Genomic DNA, 27982 nt, shown 5'->3' with positions numbered 1-27982 from the left:
TTAGCATGCAATAATTTCTCTTCTGTCATTGGCCATGTGGAAATGAGATTTCACACAGACAGGGAGTGACAACAGCTATCAGCTCATCAGCTACTTGCTAACTATATCTGACTTGTTTCAACCAAATACATTTCTCTTTGTTCTATGGGCTTTTTCATAACGCAGATTTACTATCAGCTGTGGAAATTCAACAGTATTCAAATACTAACATTAAGTTTTGTGTTTTGCTCTGTTTTATTTAGTTTGAAGCAATGTAGAAAAATCACTGGCTGTTCACATTTTTAGCAGTTGTATACACTGCCAAACTGTATGTCCAGAGACAGTTTCTTTATTTACCTGTGTGTTGAAGCTAGATATTTCCATGACTGTGACAGAGTTCCCGCAGCTCGCCCACACTGAATCGTCTAACACCAGCAGTGTCCGAACTGACTCTGTACCCAGGCTTACACATCTACGGGATTTAGGGTCCCAAAGATCATCTGAGGAACAAAAACAGTAACGAAATGAGAAAAAACAAACAAACAAACAAACACCACAATGCTCAAAACTACAACCAACATGTGAGAAACCCCTTAAAATCAGAAAAGGCTATTATCACAGCTAGCCTACAGTTATATTAATAAAGTCTGAACACATGCCCCACTTCTGCTGGAGCCCTTTCACACTGAGTAAGGCAATTAAAGTCAATTCTTCCCACTTGTACCACAGCAAGTTAGCTTGGTGTTTATAACGCAAAAAAATAAAAAAATAAATATAAATAGAGCTCTTTAACACTGTTGAGCAATTACGAAAGCTTCAGCGGAGAGGGTTCACGGAAGAGATTTGCTTTGTTTTTTTCATTCTACTGAACAACTGTGAGAGAACTACAGGTTGACTGAAGATTGTGGACTTCCATTTGAAATACCACACACTGTGTCTCACCACACACTGTGTCTCGCCACACACTGTGTAACGCCACACTGTGTAGAACAATGCTTACACCCTTGCCACCCATATCCCAACGAGCCTGGTGTACACTTTAGTGCATTTCCTAACATCTTTATCACCAGGTCTTTTGCCAATTAAAAAATAAAACAAAACAAAAAAAACTGAAATTTTGGCTCTCGACACCTCATCCTCGTTCTTTGGTTCATCGGTGTGAAAATGAAGCAGAGTTTTAATCACGGGGCACACACTGTGGCTACCACAGAAGCACATTATAAAGTAAATTACACGAGAATTTCCTTTGCTATGCGTTAATGAAGCAAAATTAGAGAAGAGTGCATCCAACCAGTTAATTAACATTTTGAATTGTTTATTTCTGCCTTTCAGTGCAGAATAGCTTTACAATGCCTTCTGACTTCCACAGGTTAATTGTTTGGCATGTTATAAAGGTCATTTTTTTCACCTTTTCAAAATTCAATCTTGTAAATGTCCCTCTGGCCACTATGGCGAAGCAATGCCACGCCGTTACTTCTCTCTCTTTAACATATGGTCCAATCTTGTTGCAGTAAACCAAACTTCCCTCCCACGTTTTGTGTAATATTACCATCGCAAGAGTACATGATATTCAACATGCACTTCACAGTGAGATAAGCTGCAGAAGCATGCTATTTATTGTCAACAGTTTATTAAATGTATTGACAAAGGTTTCAGCTGAAGCCTTGGTATATCCTGAATGCTGTAGACTCGTTTTCAGACAGCAACATGCTAGTCAGGGGCATAAATCTCTAACAGATGTGCCGAACCCACAAACATTCCTGGGCAACCTCCAGAGCTCTTCTCCTGTCCTCTTTTTTAAAAAAAATTTTTTAATGCAATGCATGAATAGTAATATTTAATCGGTATGCAGCAGCTTGGTGTAATTAATCATCTTTTCTGCTTGGGAGGAGAGAGAAGCACAAGAGGCAAGCAGGCGAGCCTGTTGACATACTGTGGCCAGGTAAAAGGAATCTGGTGATAGAGCTATTGTGCTCCTGCTGGCTGTGAAGACTGCAAAGCGCTTCTGAGATGGTGTTAAGCCCCCTTGGCCTTTGCAATGCCTGACTAAACATGGCATGCCATCTACCACATGGTGTAGTGTTATTTTCATACTTTCAGCAGGTGTGAAAATCACTGGGAAAGGGAAGTGTAGCATACTGAGAAAAGTGATTCTATGGCAATAATTTCAAATCTAGTCCTATATATATATATATATATATATATATATATATATATATATATATATATATATATATATATAGATAGAGATATATATATATAGATAGAGATATATATATATATATCTCTATATATAGAGATATATATATATATATATATATATATCTCTATATATATATATATATATATATATATATATATATATATATATATCTCTATATATAGAGATATATATATATATATATCTCTATATATATATCTCTATATATATATCTCTATATATATATATATATATATATATATATATATATATATCTATATATATATATCTATATATCTATATCTATATAGATATATATATAGATATATATCTATATCTATATAGATATAGATATATATAGATATATAGATATAGATATATAGATATATATATATAGATATGAGACTAGATTTGAAATTATTGCCATAGGAGACATATATATATTACATAGAATAAATCATTTTTATTTTTAGATTATTTTATCTAAACACACACACACACACACACAAATTTGCAGACCAAATTAATGAAACAATTTACATTTGAATACAATAGATGTTTTATAAATACCTAATGAGAGAAAACAGCAAACCCATGTGTACTAATTATTTCACTGCTGGGAAAAATATTATTGTTGATTAACGATCCCCATTAGAAATCAACCATAAAATACTTTTTAGCCCATTTTGGTGTCACGTCTCATTAGGAGTTGACATCAGTGCCATGCAGGTGCCTATCTGTAGAGGCACAAAAAGACCTGAAATATGGGATGACCTCACATGAGTAAATAACCAACAAAGTAATCTAAATTTAATTTGTTGTTAAAAACAATGCTTTCTGCCTGTGTAATTGGGACTGTTTTGGAAAAACAACACACATTGATTTCATAAAGGAGAAAACCTCATTTGCCATCTCTACAGGATTTACATGTTTTTTTTTTAAAAAAAGAAAAAACAGCATTTTTGGCATTTATTTAATATAAATATGCTTTTCTTTTTTTTTTGCCTGTCCCATTTTGCTCTTTTGCTATCAGAATTATTGTCTAAAGGCGAAGAAAGATGCCCAACGGATATGCATTTATGTTCTGATGTCTTTATCATTTTATACCCATTACAAAGGGCAAACTACACCCAGTGTCAATTATACATCCTTAACTTCCTTAACTAGCACACAGACACACACACTCACAGACAGATAGCCACCCCTCACAGACACTAAACTATAGCCAATCAGTCTATGGAGCAAAGCAGCTTCAGGAGCACCTTACCACTGTTATTTCTTCCATAAACCATCATGGTCCCGTTCCGCAGTCCTGCAAACAGGAAGCGGGAGGAGTGCTTCAGGCAGAGCACAGGGCACCCCTCTGGGTTATGGAGGGTCAGTAAGCATTGTGCTGCAGTGTCCACACTGCCATAGACCAGCACTCTGTAAGAACAACAGCGGCACAAGCCAACGTGATAAATGAGCATCATTTGAAATGACAGAGTGGCTCATTTTCATGCAGTTTGATTTAAGAGTGCACGGAGCATTGAGTATGTGGGACTACTCCGTCTTTCTTGTGTTTGAAATGCCATCTGAACTTTGCTGCATCTTATTGTCTTCTTCAGGATGACAAATGCACATCACATTTGTTTCTTTCTGACTGAGAAAAAAAATGTTAAGTCACATTGGAGCTGACAAGCTGTGCTAAAATGCTGAAATTGTGTTTTTTTTTTTTTATTTATTAGTTGTTATTATATCTTTTTTCCCCTTGCCCCAGAATAGACACTTACACTGAAAAGGAATATGTCAGCATAAACAAACTGCTGACATATCAGTTCCTATGCAAATGACTAACACTAACGTTAATAAAAATAACTAAATTTATAAACATAGGAGTTCTCTCTGTCTAAAACAACAACAACAATTTATGCACTGTAACTGTGACAGGGGACTGAGATTAAACCTATCCCCTATCTCACACAGTGAGGATCAGAAGGTTTATTATTTGAAAATGAAACAGTGATCTTAGCTAAAGTAGCGGTATTGATGCTGTGTTGAGGTTTCATCTCTGATATCTTGCTTTGATGAAATACTGACAAGCAAATCTATACTGCTAGAAATCCCAGGGGACCATCACAGAGAATAATACAGCAGATTATTTTAAAACAGAAGATGTCAGGTATACCCAAAGCCATTTCCTCCCTTATCTTTGAATTTGTGCTTTTTCTGTTACACTAAGCATAGCTTTAAAAATTGGCCTTTTCTGACATTAAACCTCTCTTATATTTTGTGTCGCTCACCGGCCATCGTCTAATCCAACACAAATATTGGAGCCGATTGCCGAGGGTGTCTTATGAACTCCTGACTCCACTTCGTCAGTCGGGGAAGGTAGCGGGACATATTCTAGACATCGGACTGGAGAATCTACTTGTAGGCTTTTTACAGCCCGTGGGATGGGTCTGTTGAGGGAAAATATCTCTATCTGTCCTTGGGAACCTTCTGCTCCACCAGCCACCTGTAGAAAGGAAAAAACCTTGAGTGAAAAAGGTTGAGACCTCATGTTAAGCGGTACCAGTGGACTGAATCATAATGCCACGGATAATAAGCTATTTTGCTGAAAAAAGGACACCAGTAGCAGGGAGCACAACCGGAGCAGTTCTCTTAGATCACAATTGCAGTGTATGTTCACTGAAGGCAAGAGGATAGTATCATGATTAAACATTATCTACCTGACAACAATGTAGACCTAAAAAAAAATCGAACCAATTATCCTGTTAAAGCGTTCTGATTGTAGCCCAAACTCACTCCCTTTTATATTCTTTAGGCTATTAAATACCATTATATAATGGATTCACAATGTCATCGCCAGAACATCAAACGAATCTTAAAACTTGTGCGATCTTTTCATCAGTGAAGAACAGAGGGTTCTGAAAGGCTTTGAGTTGTTTAATCATGATGGTTTTTGTTACTTTACAAGATCAAGTGACTGATTGCAGGAGTCAGTTCATTACAAAGAGAAAAGAAAAATCATTTTCAATTAAATGTACTGACATCTGATATTAACAAGTCCAAGGTCACACTAAACATCTGAGACGCTGCTCTCAGTTCTAATATTCAGATATCAGAATCAGAATCAGAATACTTTATTGATCCCTGGGGGAAATTATTTTTTGTTACAGTGCTCCATTTTAAACCAACATTAAGACAAGACAGACAATACACTAACTAAGAATAGTACAATATATACATATATATACATACATACATACATACATACATAAGTCACTCATAAATAAATAGTTGGAAAAGAAACATGTGTAGTTGTAGCAGCAAACAGTGTGTTAAGTGGATGCGTTGTACAGGGAGATGGCCACAGGCAGGAATGATTTCCTGTGTCGTTCAGTGGTGCTTTTCGGTAATCTCAGTCTCTCACTGAACGAGCTCCTGTGACTGACCAACATGTCATGGAGTGGGTGGGAGGTGTTATCCAACATTGTCTTTATCTTGGACAGCATCCGCCTCTCCGACACCACCTTGAGGGAGTCCAGCTCCATCCCCACAACATTGCTGGCCTTATGGATTAGTTTATAAGTCTGTTGGCATCTGCGACCCTCAGCCTGCTCCCCCAGCATGCAACAGCATAGAGGATCGCACTGGCCACAACAGACTCATAGAAAATCCTCAGCATTTTCTGGCAGATGTTGAAGGACCTCAGTCGCCTCAAAAAATAGAGACGACTCTGGCCCTTCCTGTAAAGTGCTGTGGTGTTTTTAGCCCAGTCCAGTTTATTGTCAATGTGTACTCCAAGGTATTTATAGTCCTCCACAATGTCAACACTGACCCCACTGATATATACAAGGTTACAAACTGAGCTATTGACAGCTCAGTTTCGTGGAGGCCCGATGTGGAGAAAGTTTTCACCAATCAATGACTGTAGATGTCGCCCACTTTGCTTGATGCTCCATAAATTTGTCATGGGTGGAGAAGCATCACCACCCATGACAAATTCCTCAAGGCGATTGACAGCCTGAGCTGTAGCTAAAAGTCTGCCTCAACAGAAGCTTGATATCCTGTGTACCACATTTTTACTGCGCATTTATTGGTCTGTGAGTAAGCCTGTCAAAACCAATTCTGAGAAAACTAAAAGGGCAGGAACCCTCCAACCTATCGCTGATGCAATTCCAATTAAGATGACATCGCTTTCATTCCTAAACAATTAAAGTGTCACTTTGAGTTTTCAATATGATTTCATTACTCCTGTGAGAAGCCAAGGTAGATGTACATACAAAACACAATGCTGTTCTTGGAAAAGAACACACACAGCAGCTTGCTGCAAGACAGCGAGGATTTATTCCCTGTATGAATCACATCGTGCGAATGTGACAGGAGCTAAATATAGTCTTTAGCTCTTCTCCTCCACGCTCACCCTTATTTGCATGCAATCATTTGTTTGATTTGTATCAGTGTGCAGAATCTGGACAGGAGCAATCCTTCGAGCTCTTGAGAAGGAGCCAGAACAAATAATGCTCTGTTGCACAGGGTGAAGCGACGATAGGGAGAACTTATCTTGCAGGAAGGAGCCCAAAAATGACTTCAAAGGACTGTGGACCTAGACCCCTTCATCCTGCCTCTTACACAATTTAACATTCACACGTCCACTTGTACCTCCCAAAACCCAAACAGCCTTAGTTTAACCTATCCAGGGAATCTGTGGTGTCCACACAAAGACTTATTTAAAGGGACAGATACATTTGGAGTTATGCCCTGGAAAGAATCTTTGCCTTGGAGAAAGAAAAACTCTGCCAGCATTAATGAGATTATTCTGCAAACCGTGAGGAGGTGTGGGAGAGTGGTTATGATGGCACCCTCTCCTAAATTCTTTTCACCACACAGAATGCAAACCATGGGTCACTACATTGTTAATTTCCTCTGAAGCTGTTATATTTTTAAGTTTCTCATGAGCTATGAAAGGTAGCTTGTTGAATAGGTGCGTAAAGAAAACGCACAAAACCAGAATTCATTAGGCCTTTATCTAAAATGAGAAGTAGGAAATTGGGGAAAGTGGGACAAGGAAGGTGAAGGCAAACAGGGAAACACTGGGGTATCAGTATGATTAGACACAATGTCATTACTCTGATCAAAGCACGCAGAAATCCCCATAGCCCATCTCACTTTAACATGATTAGTGTCATCCCTTATTTGACAAGCCTGCCAGGGAGGTAGAACCAACTGGAGGCGGAACACTCAGCCACTAATTATTCGTCCTGGTTCCTCAGGCCTTCACTATCTTTTTCTTTATTGGAAACCATCTTTTTGTTACACTTGGTACCGTACTGTATGGAACAATCACCGTGATAGAAAAAAGAGGACCAGTGTATTTACTACTCAGGAGCTGCTTGTTCTGTCTGCAAGGTTGGTTTGCGTACTGTGCACCACTGCGTAAGCAGAATGCAAAGGAAATTCACTCCTGAGACTTTAATTCATAACAAAGAAAAATTACCTCCTGAATGGATTTTTGTTATAGAAAACATTCAACACAAAGGACTCTCAGTCCTTTAGTTTCCACGGGGAGATATTTTGAACTTATGGAAGAGCAATAAGAGTAAAAACAATTTAGAGTAGTTTTGTTTCCAAACAAAATTATAAATACGTCAAGAGATACATTTCCGTTTTTTACCGAGCAATGTTCCATCTGAGTAAACCCCAGCATTTTCTCTTTTGAAGCACACTTATATGATGCTCAAGAGAACTGAATGGGAAACTTGCACAATTTTAACTTTCATTGTTGGTGTGATTTGGAGTTTCATTTGCAGTGGCCATTGTACATCATTTATTTATTTTCTTTCAGCAAATTGCATCAGTACATTAGTCATGATTTTCAACTTGGACATTTCACTCATTAAGATCTGATATGTCATTCAAGTGTCCTGGTTTAAAATAGGCAGCATTAACACAGCACGCCCCAGATAGTTGATTCTGTTCAACAGGACGTAGAGTTTTCAGTGGGAGAAACGTTTCGTCACTCATCCAAGTGACTTCTGCAGTCACCTGGATGAGTGAGCATGCATCAAGACATTACCATGGCCTGCTTTTCAACTGTGGGAGAACCCAGAAGAAGAACCCAAAACAAGCACAGGAGAATAAGAACAAACCACATAGAAAACTTTTACTGTAAGGCAAAAGAAACTTACATTTTTAGCTTGAGCGTCACCAAAATTGGAATTTAGTCCCTAAATATTTGACTTAGAAATGAAACCTCTGAGGCGATGACCTGAAAATGTTTCTAAATAACCGAGAATACGAAACGGCCCGCAAACCTTTGATGGTCTCATGCAAAATGCAGTTAGTTAACTGAAAAAGATTTCAATTCAGACACGGTAAAACTGGAACTTTGAAAGAAAACATTTAGACAATGTGGGTCAGCAGTTAGAGACCTGGGGAAGTTCCTGAAGTTTTAGAAGAGCTGCAAATTTAACAAACTACGCCTACAGACGTCTAAGAAGGTCTGCAGATGTCCTTCTCACTCTGATTTGACAGAACAGATGGTTTCTATTTAATCAATACAACTGTTTCTTCTAGTCTAAAGCATTTCCATCTACATGTACAAAACCGCGTCTCACTGCATCATTACAAGCATCAAACCAATCTTCTCTGAATGCCTAATTCAAATTCATGATTTAAAAAAAGTACTCACAAAAACTGTGTGAACCAACTTCAGCTTTTTTAATACATTAATCCCCCTTAAAATGTTTATTTTACCTTATTTTAGGCCACTCTGCTCTAAAAAAAAAAAGTAGAAAGTTAGATCAGCCTGTTCTCCTTTAATCACTGATATCAAAAGACCCTAAATGGTAATGGCACCATATCTCCTCCTCATCTGAGTGAGCATCCAGTCTTCTTTAGAATACCAACACAAAAGCAATTAAGCCTGAGACACTGAGCCATAGTCTGTCTCTTGGAGGGCCTGTACTTGATTTAACCACCCTTCTCCAAAAAGAAGGGGAAAAAAAAATTAAAACTGGAAGATTAATAGCAATAATAGATTGTCTGCATCATTTTAAATTCTCCCCGTCTTTGTAGATTCAGCTAAATTTCCACAAGTCCCGAGACACGATGCGATAGTCAGGCTCTGCAATTTTCCTCGCTCGCCATGAAACATTCTGCAGCAGTTACTCCACGGTAGCCTTTTTACAGAATGAATTCACAGTTTTCAGGCGATATTTTGCAAAATGAAAAATGTTGCATATCCTGTTCTTAGCCTTGAGATAGATTTTTTTATTCGCTCTTTAATGAATGAGAGGAAAATTTAGGAAGGACATTTAAATTGTCATGGTAATTGTGTGAAAAGCTTAAATAATCAGTACCAATAAAACAGGCATTCTTCTCCCTTGAGTTTAGTCAATGGACATTAAACAGCGTCTGTGTGCTTATATACACTCCTGTACAGACAGGTGACAAATTAAAGGAAAGCCAATATTCAAGCGTCAAGGTCACTGTGTGCTGCCAGAACTTTACTTGTCCCACCTTTCCTGTAAAATCTACTCGCTGTTTTGATGATGATAGCAGTTGAGAGCACTATCTCCAATAGATGGCCAGTTTGGTGGAGATGTGGTTTTTAAGGTTATAGCCTAAAGCACTCCAGATGAGATCGCCCCTCTCAGGAACTAAATGTTTCATCACCACCATCAGATCTCTTCATTTTCAGAGTGAAGAGTTTGTTTTTTTACTTTAAATGCCTGTAATGTAATGTCTGCATGCGTGTATAAGGAAGATGTTACTTACCCAGAGGTATCCTTGAGGTAAGGATGTACTTGCTGCAGAGAAGCCCAACAGTGCACAATGAACAGGATTGTGGAGAGCAGCTTCAAGCTTTAAGAGACAAAAATGAATATTGCTTATATAATGTATTTATCACGGCTCCATACCTTAACATTTTTTTTCCTTTTACACTGACAGAACCTTGTTATATACTTTCCCACAAACATTACATATTACATTCATATTACATCATCACCCAATGCAAGTTTTACGCCACAGCTGCCTTAAATCATTTTTTATGTTTCTGGTTAATCCACCAGTATGTGCTAGCTTTTTAATCAAAATTATATTTTTAATGCTAAAACATAATTATTGTTATCCATGAATTTTAAAATTCATTAAAAAAAAAAAATCAGTAAAGCAAATCATTACTGTTTGATTAAAATGCCAAATTACAGTTATTTACTAGCTTTCCCCTAAAAAAATAAAAATTGTTTTTGTGGTTGAATATCATGCTTGATTAATTTCTGGCTTTCTGGCATCAAAAGTGGTTTTGGAATGGTTAAAGCAGACTAATATTATGCTTCTTGAAAGTTTTGCCCAAAGCCCAGACCTCAACCCTATTAAAAAAAAAAAAGTAGCTTAAAAGCTGGGGCTGTCCCAACGAAGCAAATAAATAAATTCTACCAACACCGCCAAAAAGAGTCGTCAAATGTCTAGCCAGGATTATGGAAGAAGCTTGTTGATGGCTACCAAAAATTATTTGGACGAGCTGGTTTTATGAGACATTTAACCAAATATTGGTAGGGGTATATGTATACTTTTGACACCGTGCGTATTAGAGAAAAGCCAAGACAATTTCAAACTTGTTCATCCAATTCTTGCTTTTTTTATTTGCTAAACGTTTTTGCTGTACAACTATATAACCTTTAAAAAAGAGCATTTGAAAGACATTCTGAAAAGGCCAAAATTACCATGATATCCATGCCCATGATGAGTATATGTAAACTTTTGACCACAACTGTATATATTCTTTTTACTCGTTTGCTGTTGAAATACTCTTGAGTTGAATTCTAAGAACACTGACACAGAAAAACACAGCTTTTTCCATCCAATGTCCTATTATTATATAACCAGCAGGTGTTAAATGTTACTTTGCATTCTGCTACCATTGGCAAGATCAAAAGAACAACACCAAAACAATGTTTGATGTTCCAGCTATTGTTGGAGGCAACCATTGGGGTTCTAGTTTAGTTTGAGCTTTCTTTATAAAAAATGATTGGATTTGTTACTTTTCAGTTTAGTTTTTTCCTTTAGTGCCCTCAGCTCCCTTCTTATCAACTTATTCGCTCTATGAATTCTTTTGCTCAGTGCACTTTATACATTTTGTTTGGCAAACTTTGAAACACAAAAATAACAATTTAAACATAGAGAGCAAAGGCAGAAAAGTGAATCTCCTTATTATTTCCACGTGCAATAATTTTGCAAAGATTATTCCCTTAAAAAGCACCTGGGATTTAGTATAGCTGCTAACTTTACAATATTAACTTGTCAAACTTGAATGCACATTGATGTGAAAGACAAAGTACCTGTCAAAGTATTTATTATCAATACAAAAGAGCTAATAAGTTTTAAAAAAAGTAAAATAAATCTAAAGTTATTTGACAGGTTGTAAATGAGACATTGACATTTGCAGTGTGGAGTCTATACCCGATCAAACCCCCAGCTTCTCTAACCTGCAGTCTGTCATATAGGAAATGATTACCATTTTACTGTATGACCGCTAAGGGTGGACTGTGTGACAGAGAGAACAGCTAATTGTGTGTTGTCGGGATGATGGGAGGTGACAGTGGGTAAGGTGCTGCTTTTGAGAATGGTGGGAAGGGTGAGTGAAAGTGAACAGAGTGTCAACAATAAGAGCTGCGCGTCTTTAACTGTCGTCCTCTATGGCAGCAAGCATCAATCACAGGTAATTTATAGCCACCCTTGTCCAAGACCCTCCCTCTTTTCTCTCTTGTTGGGTGTGTTTGTAAACACTAAACAAAAAAATGGTAGTGGATAGCTCACGGCTCCCCTCATCTGCACTGCGAGGCTATTTCTCCACTCCCTCTGTGTCTCTCTCCATTTATTCAAATTCACCCCACAGATGCATGGCTGGTCCTCTCTATCAATCTTTCAGTCCCAATTTCCCATTTCTCTTGCATCGTTCATGCTCTTTTTATCCCTGCTTTTTTCTTCTTTATCCCTGCCTCCCCACCCCTTTTCCCCTTCTGCAAGCTGTCCGTCAAGAGCTGTGAAATGTTTTTTGATAGGTAATTAAGTGGCAGCCATAATAGGTATCCATATGGAAGCCCTGTGGTTAAGAGAAAGAGAGTGACGGTGGACCAGAGGGACAGGAACACTATAGCTTACGGTGCTGGCAGCACAATGGTGGTTGGAGTTTATCAGTCACCTGAGACCGGTAAGCATTGCAGGCCAATCTTCCCAGACCTAGATTACTTTCTGAGTTAGCAAAGTCAGTCTGGCAGCACAAATGGGAGCAGTATTCAAAAACAGGAATGTGCATTCGGATCATTCGGATAAAGAACTCATTTGTAAATGAAGAGGCTCCTTCCTTAATGAGTTATCCACCATTCGAAAAATTTGACGCCTACTCTTGTAAAAATGATTGCGGGTATAAAGAGGAAATCTCATTTTAGAATATTGTATAAGTAATTAGCTATTTGCTAATGACCCCTTATTATGCTTAAAATCTTAAACAGCACTTCTTTCCTCATAGGGCAATTATTTAATTCCACACAATCATGTGATAATTAGTGCGAGTCATATTTTCTATATTATCAATTTGAAATGAAGCTCTTCAACAGCTACATGAACAATTTGAGTGGAAATAGCTCACAAGGCCTGATATACACAAGGATACCAAGCCAAGGATAGATCTGGCTCCCATTAAAGTGCAGACAGTGACTATGATCGATACAGTAAACCACTGGTCCACTTATTGAAGTTCTTTAAGCAGCCAGTGGAAAGAGCACGGGTGAGCATAACAACAGAGCCTGTAAGACCACTTCTACCTGTGAATGTGCAAATTATATTGACAGGCACCTAGGAAATGTGAGCCTTCAGCAATGGCCATATCACTGGCAATCCCAATGCTAATACCGTATCAGTGAGGCCCCATTTAAAAATCAATAAGATCCAAGCCTTCTCAAAGTCTATTGTCAGTCTCGTTTATCGCACATTCTGCGTGTGTGTGCCTGCAGAGCTGTAGGTGTGAAGTTGAAAAGCTAACGCTATTCCCCTGCGCGGGAGGCAGGATGAGAGAGGAAGGTGAGCCTGTAAGCCAGCTGAGGGAGGGTTGATGGAAGACTTCAGGGAACACGGGGGAAGAAAAGGGAGGAAATGGGCAGGTGAGCTAATTAAAGCAAGATTTGTTGATGTGATGAGAGCGTGGCCTCCCAGCTGCTGGTTACCAATGAACAGAATAGGATAGAATAGCCCTTTATTGTCACCGTACATGTACAATGAAATTGTGGGTGCTCTGAGCCAGCTGTGCCAAAATAAAATATAAAAAGTAGACAGCGGGAATAAACAGCAAACAGGAGAAATATATACAATCAAGAGGGACATATACAAAAATAAAAGAAAGGCACATGTTAGAGAACAAGTTGCAAAGTCCCCCACCCATTACCCCAAGACGGCGCCAGCCCAGATGCTGGCTCCAGGTGGCAATGGTAAGCACGGGAGCTTTGTTGTTCTTCTGAAAATAAATGTGAAACGTGTGTAATTAAATTACAATCCTACAGGGAAGAATGGATGGGACCATTTATTGTTATTGTCTTTTATTTACTGTGAAGATTTTGCCTAGTTGGTGTACACGCTGGTACAGCTCTTGGCTCTGTGCAACAACAACTGCAAATGCATGCAGTGGTAGAGATTGGTAGTGGTCTAATATGACAGGGAGGCACTTTAATGATTCATGCTTCTGGCTGTCAGACAGTCAGAACAGTGTTCCCTTGCAAAAGATGACTTCTCCAAATCCAATTAATGTTGTTATACTTCCCAAGGCTACTCAGGTGCACTGTTTTTCCTTACAGCAATGTTCCTCTGTAAGCACAGTGAAACCTGCTTTCAGATATGCGGGAGATTTACTACACGTGGGATTTTTGACAATTGCTTCCCGAAAAAAGTCCATGCATCATATTCACTAGGGTCCTATAATGTTATCAACAAGAAGATGAGACACGCTGCAGCCAGCGTTGCATTGTTTGGCCTCCGCTACACTTATATATGCTTTATTGGAAAGAGAGCTTTATAGTCAATTATGATATATTGCCTTACTAGAAACTCCTGACCACACATTTCTGGACCTTTTTACGAGACAAAAAAAGTATTTGGAAACGCTATACACTGCACCATGGCCTTCTGAAAATCAAATAACAAATATTATCTCTTTAAATGGCATGCACAGAGAGGGCTGGGTGCTGTATATTACACCCAGAGAAAGCAAATATGGCTGTACTATTTTTTTCGGATTCCATAGTCACAGTGACTTCCCCCAATTCCACATACCAACAATCTTTTACACGCACTAACAAGCACTAATAGAAAACTTCCACTGTTTATTAACTGGTAATTGACTGACTGGTGTTTGCGCTCCCTCCCCACTGCAACCCCACTGCCTAAGGCTACAGGCAGGATGGCCGCAGAGTGAATCGCCAGTCAGCCTGAAATTGCTTACATCCAAAGCCTTGCTACAGGTAATGCACACTAAACAAACCACAAATATAAGAGATTTTTCAAAGTTTCTGCTCAGATTATCAAGAAGGCAACCCTGACGCACAGGCATTTCTAAATAACACGATACTGACTTGGTTAACCACATTTCTTCGTCTTAATCTGACCTTTTATGTCAGTGTAGCACTGACAAGCGTGTCTTCTATTGAGCGTGCTCTCTACATCTAAACGTGCTCTAAACTTGTTCACAGCCTGGTCCCGGTTGAGTAAGTGATTTCTAACCTTGCACAAAAATTCCCTTGAAACTCCTAATATATTGGATTTGTTCTGTGCTTGAACTAAAGTACAAAAAACAAATACGAAAATTACATTTTAAAAAAGAAAGTAAATCAGTGAGTGTAGTCAAAGGAGCTTGCAAAGAAAAGCGTCTGGACTTCTTTAAGTTGCTTGAAGACGTTTCACCTCTCATCCGAGAAGCTTCTTCAGTTCTAAGGTCAAATGGTGGAGAGTCCCAGATATATACCTAGTGGGAGTAACCCCCCACAGAGGGACAATAGGACCCCCTGATGATCCTCTGATCGCCTGAGCCAAGGTGTGAAACTGGGTGTGGGTCCCAATCAGCCAGAGTTTCGGGTGTGTTCATTGTGAAACCTGGCCCCACCTTATCATGCGAATTCCTGAGATCAGATGGCCCAGGATGTGAGTGGGCGTTAAGGCGTCTGGGAAGGGATCTCAAAACTGGATTATAGATGGCAGAGAGTTGGTGTCGGAAACCCCCGCCTCTGTTCAAAGATGGTCGCTCACAGTGGACATAGATGGCTTCTTTCACTCCTCTTTCAAACCATCTGTCCTCTCTGTCCAAAATGTGAACATTGGCATCCTAGAAAGAGTGTCCTTTATCCTTAAGATGCAGATGGACTGCTGAGTCTTGTCCTGTGGAGGTGGCTCTTCTGTGTTGTGCCATGCGCTTGTGAAGTGGCTGTTTGGTCTCTCCAATGTAGAGGTCTGAGCATTCCTTGCTGCACTGTACCGCATATACCACATTGTTAAGTCTGTGTTTTGGCGTTTTGTCTTTCGGGTGAACCAGTTTTTGTCTGAGCGTGTTGCTGGGTCTGAAATACACTGGGATGTCATGCTTGGAGAAAACTCTCCTGAGTTTTTCTGATACACCAGCTACATAGGGGATGACAATGTTGTTGCGTCTGTCCTTCTTATCCTCCCTCGCTGGTGTCTGGTCTTCTTTTCTGTGCCTCTTTGCTGACTTTAAGAACGCCCATTTAGGATAGAAGCATGTTTTGAGTGCTTCCTTTACATGTGTGTGTTCCTTCTTTTTTCCTTCAGGCTTAGAGGGAACATGTTCTGCCCGGTGGTGTAGGGTCCTACTTACTCCAAGTTTGTGTTCCAAAGGGTGATGGGAGTCAAAGAGTGTAGGTAAAAATTGAGTGTAGGTAAAAATAATTTACAGTGAGGTATACACAACGCAGTCTGAACACACACACAAACAAAAGAAGAAAAAAATGTTACAAAGACATGAAAGACAGATGGTGAGAGCTGAAAGAAACAAAAGACATGGTGACATTTAGCAAATGTTCAGTGAGAATTTTTGACCAGAGTAATGGAGGAGGGGGAGGACAACCAGAGACAAGATTTCAACTACACAAAGTGAAAGCATGTAACAACTATGCCTACGCTTTGTTTTTTTCTTTTTCAACGATTCAATTCTGCTGGTCAGCAGGTGGCACAACGGTCAAAATCCCATCAGTCCTTGGTGTGCTTTGCAGTTCTTTTTGACACTGACACGCATAAAAAAACAAAACGATGATACAATCCAAAGCCTTAATTATCCCTTTATCTTTTTATCAATTTACAGAAGAATCCTTGTCTATTAATCTAATTCTAAATGATGTACTTTTTGGTTGTTGTCTAAGAAACTGAATTTTGAAAAAGAAACAAAAAAAGACCATGAATACATTTGGAACAAAGGAACTCTGACCTCTGTCAACCTGTAGTTTTAATACCTCCAAGATCACACTGGCACACTTGAGGACAGTTTGGGTAATGTATTTGAACTACTTAATACTAACAGAGTGACGAGACAGTCCAGTCTGTTAGTTTTATTATTGTTTTTTTAAGTAAGCGGAGGCTCCTTTTACACTACTGACTGTTGGGCTCATATTCAACAGGGCCATTCTGTGTGACAGGTACATATAGGGAAGAAGGGACATTAGTTTTGCACATTTTACCCAAAAACAGAGAAGAGCTGTGTAAATAAATTATTGGCACGGTGTAATGTTGCTATAGAAACAACTGAGATATTATTTTACTAATAGGGAAATCTATAAGTAAAAAAAGTATATCATGAATATTTAATAACAATTGATGTTTTTTTTAATGGTGACAGCAAAATTGAACAAAGACCTGCAGAGTTGCACGGAGTAATCTCTGAGGTTAGAGAGAGGTTAACTAACATATTTATGTGCTTGCTTCTTCCTACCATAAGAAAACTCGGGCTGAATCACAAACATGGACATTACATCTTAGAATCTCTTGTCTATTCACTGGTAACTATTATATGCAAATCACAATTTGCTGTAACTAGTAAATTTTAACTAATATTAACTTTTTTTAAACTTATTTTTTTTCTATTTAAAAGGGAAAAGTAAATGGACGCTGAAACAGAGGTCATTCAGGTTCAGGTTACCTTATTTGTACCTGCAGGCAGATTTTGTAAAGGTCAAAGAGTTGGTAAGACAAAACATTTCCATTGCACATACATGTAGAGTATACCATATGCACACAAAATTTCACAAACATAGTGCTTGTGGACAGTCACACTCTCAAGACATGACCATATGGCCACGGCAAAGTGTTGTTTGCTAATTATCACTCTTGCAATTTATCATAATCTGTCATGAACCTAATACAAAAGGACAACAGGATCAAAGCAGAAACTTGCTGTTAATGTTATGATTTCATGAGCTAGATGTCACCCTGTGATTTAAATTCCACTAGCATCAACAAGCAGAGATCAAAGGGCCAACCACCTGCTGTGCTTGCAGGCCTGCGTTACACTCAGAATATTCAAAGTCATTGGAAGACAATAAGATTAAACCATCTGCACAAGAAGGCTGAGTAGACAACCTGATTTTTAATTCTTGATAGGTCCATATCGGGCCTTTTAGAGGTGGTTAGGACTTGCTGCAAAACCATATGGCTATCAGCTTATTATTAAAACTGGCTCAGGACATTTCCTCCAATTTAATAACCACTGTCTGTACAGTAACGATTCCCTGTCTCCCCTGGCTATGCCACAGATCATATCAGCAATAAGTGGAATGAAGCTGGAGAGTGGTTTTGCATATCTCTGCTCAAAGCCACAGCCTGACATTGGTAGGACATTACAAACTCATATTCATGACTCGACTGAGATTTTATTCCTCGTGTCCTTCACCGCTCCTGGCTGAACGATTGCAACACGCTCAACAAATGTGATGCAAATTCGCTGTGTCGCTATGCCCCCTCTTCACAGATACACACACACGGATCCACACACCCACACCGCTGACTCCTGCGGCCATGGCAGTTCCAACTCTGGATGAAAGCGGTTGTACTGCCCCTGCATTAATGGGTTCAAAAGAGGACTACGGGCTACTGTGTATTCAATCACTTCCTCCATCTTCCCTTCCCTTTTGCCAGAGACAGGAGATATCCGTACTGGGTCCAAACAAGCTTGGGATCTTTACTCACCTCAAACACAGAAACTGACACAACTGTGTGTCAACATGGGGTCCCAGATGAAACCCTGGGCATAAGACTGGACAGGGCTTTCAATAATCCTTAATATCAGATGGCAGGAAATGCAGAACAAAGGGAACCTTGGTGCCAGCTCAGTCCTAGCCATTTGGTGGCTGTAACACTTTTGCCAAGGAAGCTGTGCACATCAAGGAGTACCTCCCAAATTTGAATGTGGCCCTTACAATCCTTGGACACTAAATCTATGGTGGCCTCTTTGGCATAACATAAAACAAACATAAATCTTTGGTTCTTAAACAGGACTTCAAGCACCATAGGTTAGGCCAGTTATCTCAATTTCTCTTCTTCTTCTGTTACTTTTGATGAACATATACTTTTCTAACCATGATGTGATGATCTTAGATTGGTTAACCTTCTTTCATGACTGAACTGAACGGCAAATTCATGAGTTTCCACAGTAATTAAATGAATTGAACAAACATTCTGAAAAACCTGAAAGCTAAAAGTAATCCTGGTGTTTGCACCTTCATAAAGAGAGATCAGAATGCAAAGACAGCCTATCCTTAAAAAGCTTACCAGTGGCCAACAACAAAAAATTAAGCAGAATTCAGAGCAGTAGCTCTGCATGTCTTAAAAATATGAAGCAGAAACACTAATTAGACAAACTGGAAAAGCAATATAAGGAGAGAAGCTATCACTGCAATAGACAGGACTTGTTTAGCACAATAGGAACTCAAAGACAAGACGGCCTTCATCCCTTTCCCTTTGACTCAATACAGCTTTTTCCTATCATCCTTTCCATATTGATGTATAATCACAGAGGAAAATGTGACCAAATTAGCACATTTAGCAGATCTGCAGGATTTCCCTTCTGGGTACATAATTTGTTCCTGCATGCTATCTTGACAAGTACAGAGCGAGCAGAAACCCAGGGCCCGAGAAGGAGAACTCCACTCTGAGGCATTGCTAGAGTGTCTATGATTCACTGTAATTAGTATGTTAGCTGTCACAGCAACGGATCAGGCCCTTTGCAAATGACCTCACTGTCAAGCAGGGGTGTGGCTGCTCTATTCACATTTATACAGACACTGCACTGCCCTCTTTTGGAAAGGAGATTGCTAGGAGGAAAGCAGAGGAAAGTGAACATTGCAAAGCCTTTAACTAGTTTACAAAGACTATGCACAGCATGTGTAAATAATAAGAAAACTGAAAATGCATTCAGTGAAAGACTCTTGCTCCGCAGCACTAACTGTGACAGCAAGACCACCGCAATCCATTCACTACACTATAAATTAAAATTTTCAAATCCTTTTCACTGTTCCTAGTTCCAGCTGTTTAGCAAATTAATTAAAAGCTTAGATACGCAGGCGGTAATGATGACATAATTATTTTAACATGCAGGTAGTAAAAAAGCCTTTCAGAGTTTGCACTATTTATTTCGAAACACCGCTGTTTATTTCAGCAACTTTAATGCCTGCTCTGGCAGTCCAAGCGGTATCGCCCTGCTGGCCAATAAGGCAGGGAGAAAAGGTGGTTACTGTTAGTGAGCTTGGCAGCCATTTGCAATACAATACAATAACTACACAATACAATAACTCCTCTCTGGTATTATGTTGTTAGTTAGGTTGTATATACAATACAAAAATGTTTCCCCCTGAAAGTCTGAAAGAGTACAAGGTCAGCATCACTTATTATAAAAATAATGTGCTTTAGGCTTTAAACTCTTACCTTATCTTTCTTTTTGTTTTTTTTAGTCTAGTACATTTTTTTCCACAGGTGCTTATAAAATTGTAAAAAGTTCCCACTTTCATAGTCAGCTCCTGTTTGTAACCGTTGATACAGAATTTAAGAGAGATCCAGACACACAGCAGTCAATCCAATATTATACGAAGCACCTTCTAACTATTACATGACTTCAATAATCTCGGCTGCTGATGCTGCTGACCAACAGCAGGGTAGATACAGATCTACAAAGAAAGCATGACCTCTGGACACTTTGGTACATTAGCCAAAATGTTGGGAACTGTCACAACTCCCCCAGAGTTGTTCTCGGCGAATGCCAAAGTTTGACTTCTGCCCTGACCTCAGAGAGAGGGCTCTTTGATCGGGAATGTCAAGCAGTCTGAAACTGCAGGTTGTCAATGCCCCCTGTATATGTGACAGTGACAAGTTTGGTGTGTCTGGGGTTGGGTTTTGCTGTGCTGAGCCGCAGTGACCAGAAGGGCCAGCTCTGGCGACAGATCTGCTGTGATCCAGCTTCACACAGAGAAATTAGACTGACACTTCCTCCTGCTTTGTTATATTCTGCATGCCAAACACTCCTCTGCCCTCTCTGAACTCAGAAGATGAGCATGAACAGAAGTGCTCTGTTTTTGTGGTCAGGACAATGGTCCATGTTTACAAAGCTTCAGATAGTGGTTTAAAAATAGAGCAATTACAGCAATCAGTTACATCTACTAATCAGAGGATACCGTTTTTATACCAAATCCATTTTAAATACAAGTTTGCGGATTGAAACAAACACAAAAGCAGTTTTAAAAAACAGAATGTGCCAACATCTATGCATTTAATGCTTAAGACTGCAATTATTCGAACATATAAGCAAGAACTCCAACAACGCCGGTTATCCTGTGAAAACATCAGCGTGACGCATAATTTGTGGTGAGCATATACAATAAATCTTCAGAATCTAAACTGCAAACCTTGCAAACCAAAACAAATCCAGAAGCTGCGCACATGAACATATTAGCCTTATTTGGGGTTAAATCAAAAATCAAAATCAAAGTGCAGTTATTGGTGTTAGATCTGAGCATCGCTGCAGCAAAAAATTATGAAGAAAAACTTATTTGAACTTGTTGAACATCATTATTAATATGACCCAATGTATGTTGAGTATCCTAAATTTCTAATGCTTCACTGTGCTCAGTGGACAAGTTAAAAGTCAGAAACAAACTAAAGAGTTTGTCTTTATTCACTATTTAGTTAAATATTCCAAATAACAGTTAGATGCGGAATAACAGTCTGAATTTTTTTTTTTTTTTTTTTTTTTTTTTTTTTTTTTTTGGCCTGTCCCGTTTGGCTCTTTTGCCATCAGAATTGTTGTCTAAAGGCAAAGAAAGATGCCCAACGGATTTACTTTACCAAATTGACCATCCCAGCCTTGCCGTAATGGTCCATTTGATTCACCTTTTATTGTTTATTTTATTTTCACTTACTGAATACGGGACAGACTTGACTGGGGGAAAGAAGGGGAGAAAGAAAGAGGGAAAGAGAAACAGCTGAGAAGAGGGACGGGGGAGAAGGGCAAAAGACAAAAACCAACAGAACAGGCAGAGAAAAAAAATGCATATATCAATCACCTGGATCACCTGCTGAGAAAGAAAAAAGAAAGCAAGCAGAAGAGAACAAGAGTAATAGAATAAACAACATCACAATGATATATGGGAATATGACAGTAAATACTAAATGTTAAACATTATTGTGCAGCACATAAGATCAACAGAACACAGTGTGCTTTGAGGTAGGAGCCAAAAAGGGTGTAGTTTGTGGGTGTGATCACCCGTGTGTACACCTGTGAGCATGGACGCGCTTGTTTTTTGTTTTTTAAAAGGTTCCTTCATGTAATAATCTGCTAGAGGGTGTGGGGGGGCCACAGCCCCGTCCTCCAGGGCTTGAAGCAGGTGTGGAGGAGATCAAAACTCCAGACATCCAGAGGCCCCCAGAACACAAGAGACCAAGGAAGACCAACAGAGGGGCAGCTGCGCCACTGTCCCGGAAAGAGCTGAGGAGAGTCCCAGATGAGGGCTCACTCAGCAGCCGCGGAGCAGAAGCCAGGGGGAGTTGCAGTGACGCGCCCGTGAGCTCCGCCGGCCGCCAGCTGTGCCTGAGTGACCGAGCCCCAGGCCGAGAGGCCGGGGGCACCCCACCCCCGAAGGGGCCCGAGCGAGCCCCAGGCTCCAGGCCCCGATAAGCGGCCGTCAAGGAGTGAGCCGGTGTGTACCCGGACGCCCACCCCCACACACAAAGAACCACCAACGCACTGACACCTGAGGGAGTCCGCCACCGGCAGGGGAAGTGGTGGTGGGTGGAGATAGGCCTCCAAACCTTGGAGGGCCTGAGGTGTCCCCAGAGAGGTGGCGTCTGATACCCAACCTGACATATAGACACAGACATACAGGCACACACAGACACAAACATCCATTCCCCCCCCTCATGCTCTCATATGCACTCACTCCACACTCAACCAACGTGGAGACAGACATAAAGAGACGCTGTACACACGATCACACTCCCCAAGCGTACTCTACAAACCGGGTCTAGGTACCCTTGCCCCTGGAGGGGGGAACTGCACCCAGACCCAGGTGGTGTTACCCTTTTCCCTGCGGTGGGGAGAGGCAGACCACCCCGACTCCGTAGCAGCAGGGAGGCCCCACACTCCAGACCGCAGTCGGACGGCCAACTCCACCTAGCCCTCCCGCTCCAGCAGGCCGCAGAGAACGGGGGTGGGAGAAGACTCCAAACCTCCCTCCACCCGCTCATTGTAGTGTTGATGCATATGTGTTCTAAGGTGCATTTAAAACCCAGGAGGGCATGGAGCTACCTGCCAGAGAGCAGCAGGTAAGCGCATGGTCCCTCCTGCTAGCCCTCAATGTCTACGTGTATTTAAAATTGAGAGGTGGGCAACGATGCCAGGGGTGGGGTGTACACCCTGATGGTACTTTGGACTCCGTGTATCGTGCCCACCCCCAAGATCCTATATGTATGTGTAATGAGAGTGTGAGTAATGTGAATGTCTAAGTTGTGGGATAAAATTGAGGCAGAGGCAGCCAGAAGGGGACAGAGGGGGGGGGGGGGGGTAGCCTCCTCTGCACCCTGGTGACATACCCCTACTCCAAGGCCCTGCATGTGTGGGTGGTTGTGGTGGAGCGGGAAGAGGGAGGCAGCTGGAGATGGGGAGGGAAGGAAGGGAGGGGCAAGTGACCCCTCCCTGGGGCCAGCTCCCCCGCTGACCCCAGTAGGCACCCCCATACTCCGCGACCCGCCAGGGAAAGGGGGCCCAGGCCCATCCAGACCGGGCCCAGTGCAGCAGCGCCGCCCGGCCCCACGGAGCCCGGGACAGTCCACCCAACCCCACCACAGAGAAAACTGCACCCACCCCACCATCCACTCATCTTCCAGACTACATAAGACAATAAACACCCAGGCTGAGATCTTCCTCCACCTCTCCTGTATCTCCCCCTCCTGCAGAGGGAGCTCCTGAGGAGAGGAATTATTTTCCCCTTCATTTACCCAACTCAGAATTCTATGATTGACTAATCAAGAGTCAATTTATAAAGCCTCAGACGCACCTGATTTTGTTTTACAAAATTGCAATCATTGTAAAAATAGGGACACACGTTTCATTTCCATTCCGGCAATTATTAATAAATTGATGTAGAAACTTTCTTAAATGTGACCTGCTAGGCACGGATATGGCGATTTATAGAACTACTATGAAATGTGCCTGTAAAACAGTATTGATGATCAGTGATTAATCAACTGAGGGATTAAATGAAGAGATTGTTTACAGAGGAGCAGTGGCTTGAATTGAAATGGCACTGAAACTAATTAATCACTAAATGTTCATGAATGTGCCCTGAGAAACATTTTTTCCGAATATGATGTTGACTGAAAAATAATAAGATAATCTGTGAAGCGACCACAAACAATTTCTTCACCTTATATTGCCCTGTAGCTGGGACGAGGTCTACTGTGAAGTATTTAAAGGTTACACAGTTTATAGCCACTTATAAGAATCACGCATAAATGATAGGGGTGCAACGATACTCGTATCGATATTGAACCGTTCGATACAGTGCTTTCGGTTCAGTACGCATATGTATCGAACAATAGAAATTTTTTAATTTATTTTATCAACTTTTCTTCTGACGATGCTGTCTGTGTTGAGAGCTCAGTGGATCTGCGTTCGACTGCTCCGCCTAGGCTGCACTGTCCAGCGCAGATCCACTGAGTGCAGGGCAAGCTAGCGAGACAGAAGTTAAGCTCTCCTTGCAACATGGCAAATTGAACCTCCCCCACCCTCATTCAGATCTGGCCTTTGGAACTATTTTGGTCTTCATGTGATGTATGACCCTGAAGGTAAGCGCGTCATGGACAAAAGTAAAACAGTATGTTGGATGTGCCACGCAATGTTCAATTACATTGGTGGGAACTACTGCGTTAGCGCAGTTAGCTCGTTAACGTGTTGACGCTGTCCAGCCCCACGCACGGGGCGAACCGCGGTAGCTCATTAATGGAGATTTGCCGTGTTGTGGCGTTAACGTCATTTTAGCGAGATTAACGCTGACAGCACTAGTGGGAACAACGAATATGACTGCACATTTACTCCGACATCATCCTAGTGCAAAGACAAGTGGAAGCAGACAAAAACAACAAGCACGCATGCTACAAACTTTACCCGAGTCATTTAGACAGCCGTTAGCACATGATTCTCCTCATGGGGACCTGATATGTTTAATATGCTGCTGAGAATATAGCCCAGAAGAAGCGGATAGTATAGCTTTTATTTTGGAAAGAGACATTTCTCTGTAATAAACTCTCTTTTCCAAAGATGAGTGATTTCTCGATAAGATAGATTTATTTTTTTTTATTACTTTGTTGTTTCAGCAACATTAAATTTAAAAACTGTACATTTGAGTTAAAATATATATTTATAATTATAATAAATGACAAATTAAAAAAGCGTGAACATTTTTTGTATCGAAAAACTATCGAACCGTGACACCAAAGTATCGAACCGAACCGTGAATTTTGTGTATCGTTGCACCCCTAATAAATGAATTATTTTAATTCCTTTGTTTGCTTTCTAATGTTCATTCAGAATCTGAGAACTGCACTATGCATTGAAAAAATGAAAAAGAGACTCATGTTTAGTTACGTGAAATCTAAACACACTTGTCAGATATTTGGACAGATGCTTCAAAGTTAATGTCAAGCCTTTAACAATATAAGCAAAGTGATCTTGATGAGGATCGGGTCTGAGAGAGATCGATGTGCTCTCTCGAAACAGTCTCAAGCACTTGCGCATCCTGCTGTTTGTGTTTTTCTGTTTGCCAGAAGGATATTACTGCAGAGTTAGAAGGGGAGCCGCTACGCCTGGGTGGCTATGTGGATAGAACAAGCTTTTAATCCATGCTGGGGCATATTTTCTCAACAAATCAGAGAGGTGGCTGAAGCTGCTACCTTGAAAGGTAGCAAATGACCTTCAAGAAAAACAGAGGGACAAGCATTGCGTAACTTGCCAATTTGATGACTTTACCTTTAAAAAATTAGAATAAAAATAGTCTAGAGGGGGAAAAGGAAATAAATCATCAGAAATGTGTTGCTACAGGGGAAGGCCACCTTTTCACACTGTCGTCCTTTTTTATCCATATTTCATAACATTGTGTCTCATCTGTACTGTCCATGCACACACACAGAGCCTTCAAAGTGAACTCTTTCATTCATCTTTTGTGTAAAAGCTTTGAGTCATTATGTCTGTAAATCACTCATTCCCCCGACAATGCCATAAATGTAGCCATGAACAAAGTGTATGCTGCTGCCAGGGGTGCCACTCAACCCGCTCATTTTCTGTACATGCAGTCACTTTCATGTGCCTAGCTGAATGTGCATTGCTGCTCTCTTATCACTCCATCAGCAGGAAAGATGGATGACACAGCAAGTGAGAGGGACATGCACAACATGGCCCAAAAGCACCAGCTAGTCCGGGAAACAAGAATTGACCTCGGTGCGTTTCAACAGATGGTAATGACCCGAGCACCTATAATTAATAGTTTTCGAGGCTTAGTACCAATCAATTCAAACGCGTTTGTTTGACTACAGCAAACATAAGTAAGTAAATAAATAATAATGGCGATGATCTGTGCGATCTATGTAAACTAGTGGAGTGTATTAGCGGTGAATGTGAGCAGGCTTTGCCGTTTTCTGAGCTGAGACACAGAAGCTAATCCTCTCAGAAATAGAGAAAGAAGGCTAACCCTGATGCAGTCCAAACCCCTTCCAGTTTGTCATTCCGCACTTCAAAGCATACATGATGAAATCCCCCAAGGTATTATAAGAGCTCTGGCATAGCAGCCATCCTCAACCCCATCCTAGCCTAATGCCTCATAAATGGAGTCTAGAAACATGTCCCTTTACTATTTCGCAAGTCTTTGTAGTCTTGGATCGTAAAGAACCTTTTTAGAGCGGCAGAAGAAGAGGTGCTTTCCTACTGGAGAAGATATGAGGCATTTGTGATTCACTATTTGTCCCCTAACTGTAAAATACTGCAAATACAGAATGCACATACACCTCTTTGAAAATGGTTAGATCACGAAAGGAAGTAGGCATTGATCATCTTCAGAGCCTTGCTGACTAAGTGGTGGGACAGAAATACTGTGCACAAGAAAACATACAGTATGTGTCCTAGATAGAGACAGGTATGTAATTTAGGTAATTCAGTTCCAAGTGCTCCATGTGATGCCATCGAATGCCAGTTAGTTGCTAAACAGCTTGCTGAGCTGTCAGATTACTGGGTTTCATAAACGCCTCCATTATTGGTCTCCAGGCTTCAAACTAACACAGCCTGTCTGACAAAACCGAAAGATACGGCCGATTAAACTGTAGGAGCTGTACAGTCAAAGAGAGAGATGAAAGGGGAGAAAGAGCAAACAAACATGATTACGGTCCATGCCAAAAAATATCATGTCCTTTTTTTCCCCCCTTTTACAGCAAATACAGTGCAGTAAATACCATTCCTGATTCAGCTACTACCTCCTTTTAGAGCTGCAACTCTTCTCACAGTTAAAGTAATGAAACATTACCACGTCACCACAGAGTCCAGGATGCCATTTTTAAACTGCTTCATCCAGGCTTTGGGCTGAAACCCAAGTGTTCCAATCGTACAATACAAAATAGTAAATATACTGAAACTGAAAAGATAAAAGTAGCTTACATTTGGCATTTTACTTTGAAAAATGACTTAAGCAGTTAATTGAATTTAAAACGGATTGTTTTGTAAACACACCCTGAGTTTCAAAACTGGTTCGTTTCAGTGCTATGTTTATTTGAATCACCACCGATGCACTCGGGAACAGTTCGGCAAAAATTCAGTCAAATTCTGAGCTAACGTTTAATCTGTTTATCTGTAATAATTAAAAACATCAATCCTGTTAAGACTGACATCATGCACCAACATGCAACTGTTGCAGAAAATAGTATTAATTGTTCCATTTAACAGCCAATTCTCCTGTATAGAAGTCTGGTTCGGCTGTTACCCTTTCTGCTATAGGATTTCCTATTAATCCTTTAACCCAACCACCTCACACCCTCCCTTTGGGCCAACTGCCAAACCTGCTCCGTTTCATCTTTCAAAGTGGCAAAGAGGGCAGTGAAACAGAGCGTGCACTGACTCTTTAAACAACAAGGACCATCAGAATGTGGTTTGTCTATTAACCAAGATAGTGCCTGATCCTGTGTGTTTGTGTGTATGTGAGAGACAGACAGAGAACGAGGGAGAAAGACAGGAAAAGAATG

At 40.5% G+C, this 27982-nt stretch overlaps 1 protein-coding gene across 3 annotated transcripts in view; it reads right to left on the bottom strand.

Annotated features, from left to right (window-relative positions):
- The window catches only part of arhgef10la (Rho guanine nucleotide exchange factor (GEF) 10-like a), a 117512-nt gene that overhangs the window by 13753 nt on the left and 75777 nt on the right, over window positions 1-27982 (bottom strand). For all 3 annotated transcript variants that reach the window (XM_085457373.1, XM_085457375.1, XM_085457374.1), the window contains 4 exons: window positions 9944-10030; window positions 4462-4676; window positions 3447-3604; window positions 337-479 (listed from right to left, as the gene is read on the bottom strand). In XM_085457373.1, coding sequence (XP_085313499.1) covers window positions 337-479; window positions 3447-3604; window positions 4462-4676; window positions 9944-10030 — 603 coding nt within the window. The remainder of the gene's footprint in view (window positions 1-336; window positions 480-3446; window positions 3605-4461; window positions 4677-9943; window positions 10031-27982) is intronic.

Source organism: Copadichromis virginalis, linkage group LG5, assembly GCF_057382275.1.
Source record: "Copadichromis virginalis isolate Kocher_CV1m ecotype Utaka linkage group LG5, C_Virginalis_male_GT1.1, whole genome shotgun sequence".
Lineage (NCBI taxonomy): Eukaryota > Metazoa > Chordata > Actinopteri > Cichliformes > Cichlidae > Copadichromis > Copadichromis virginalis.
The sequence above is the reverse complement of the archived record's forward strand: the minus strand, read 5'-3'. Positions and strand labels throughout refer to the sequence as shown.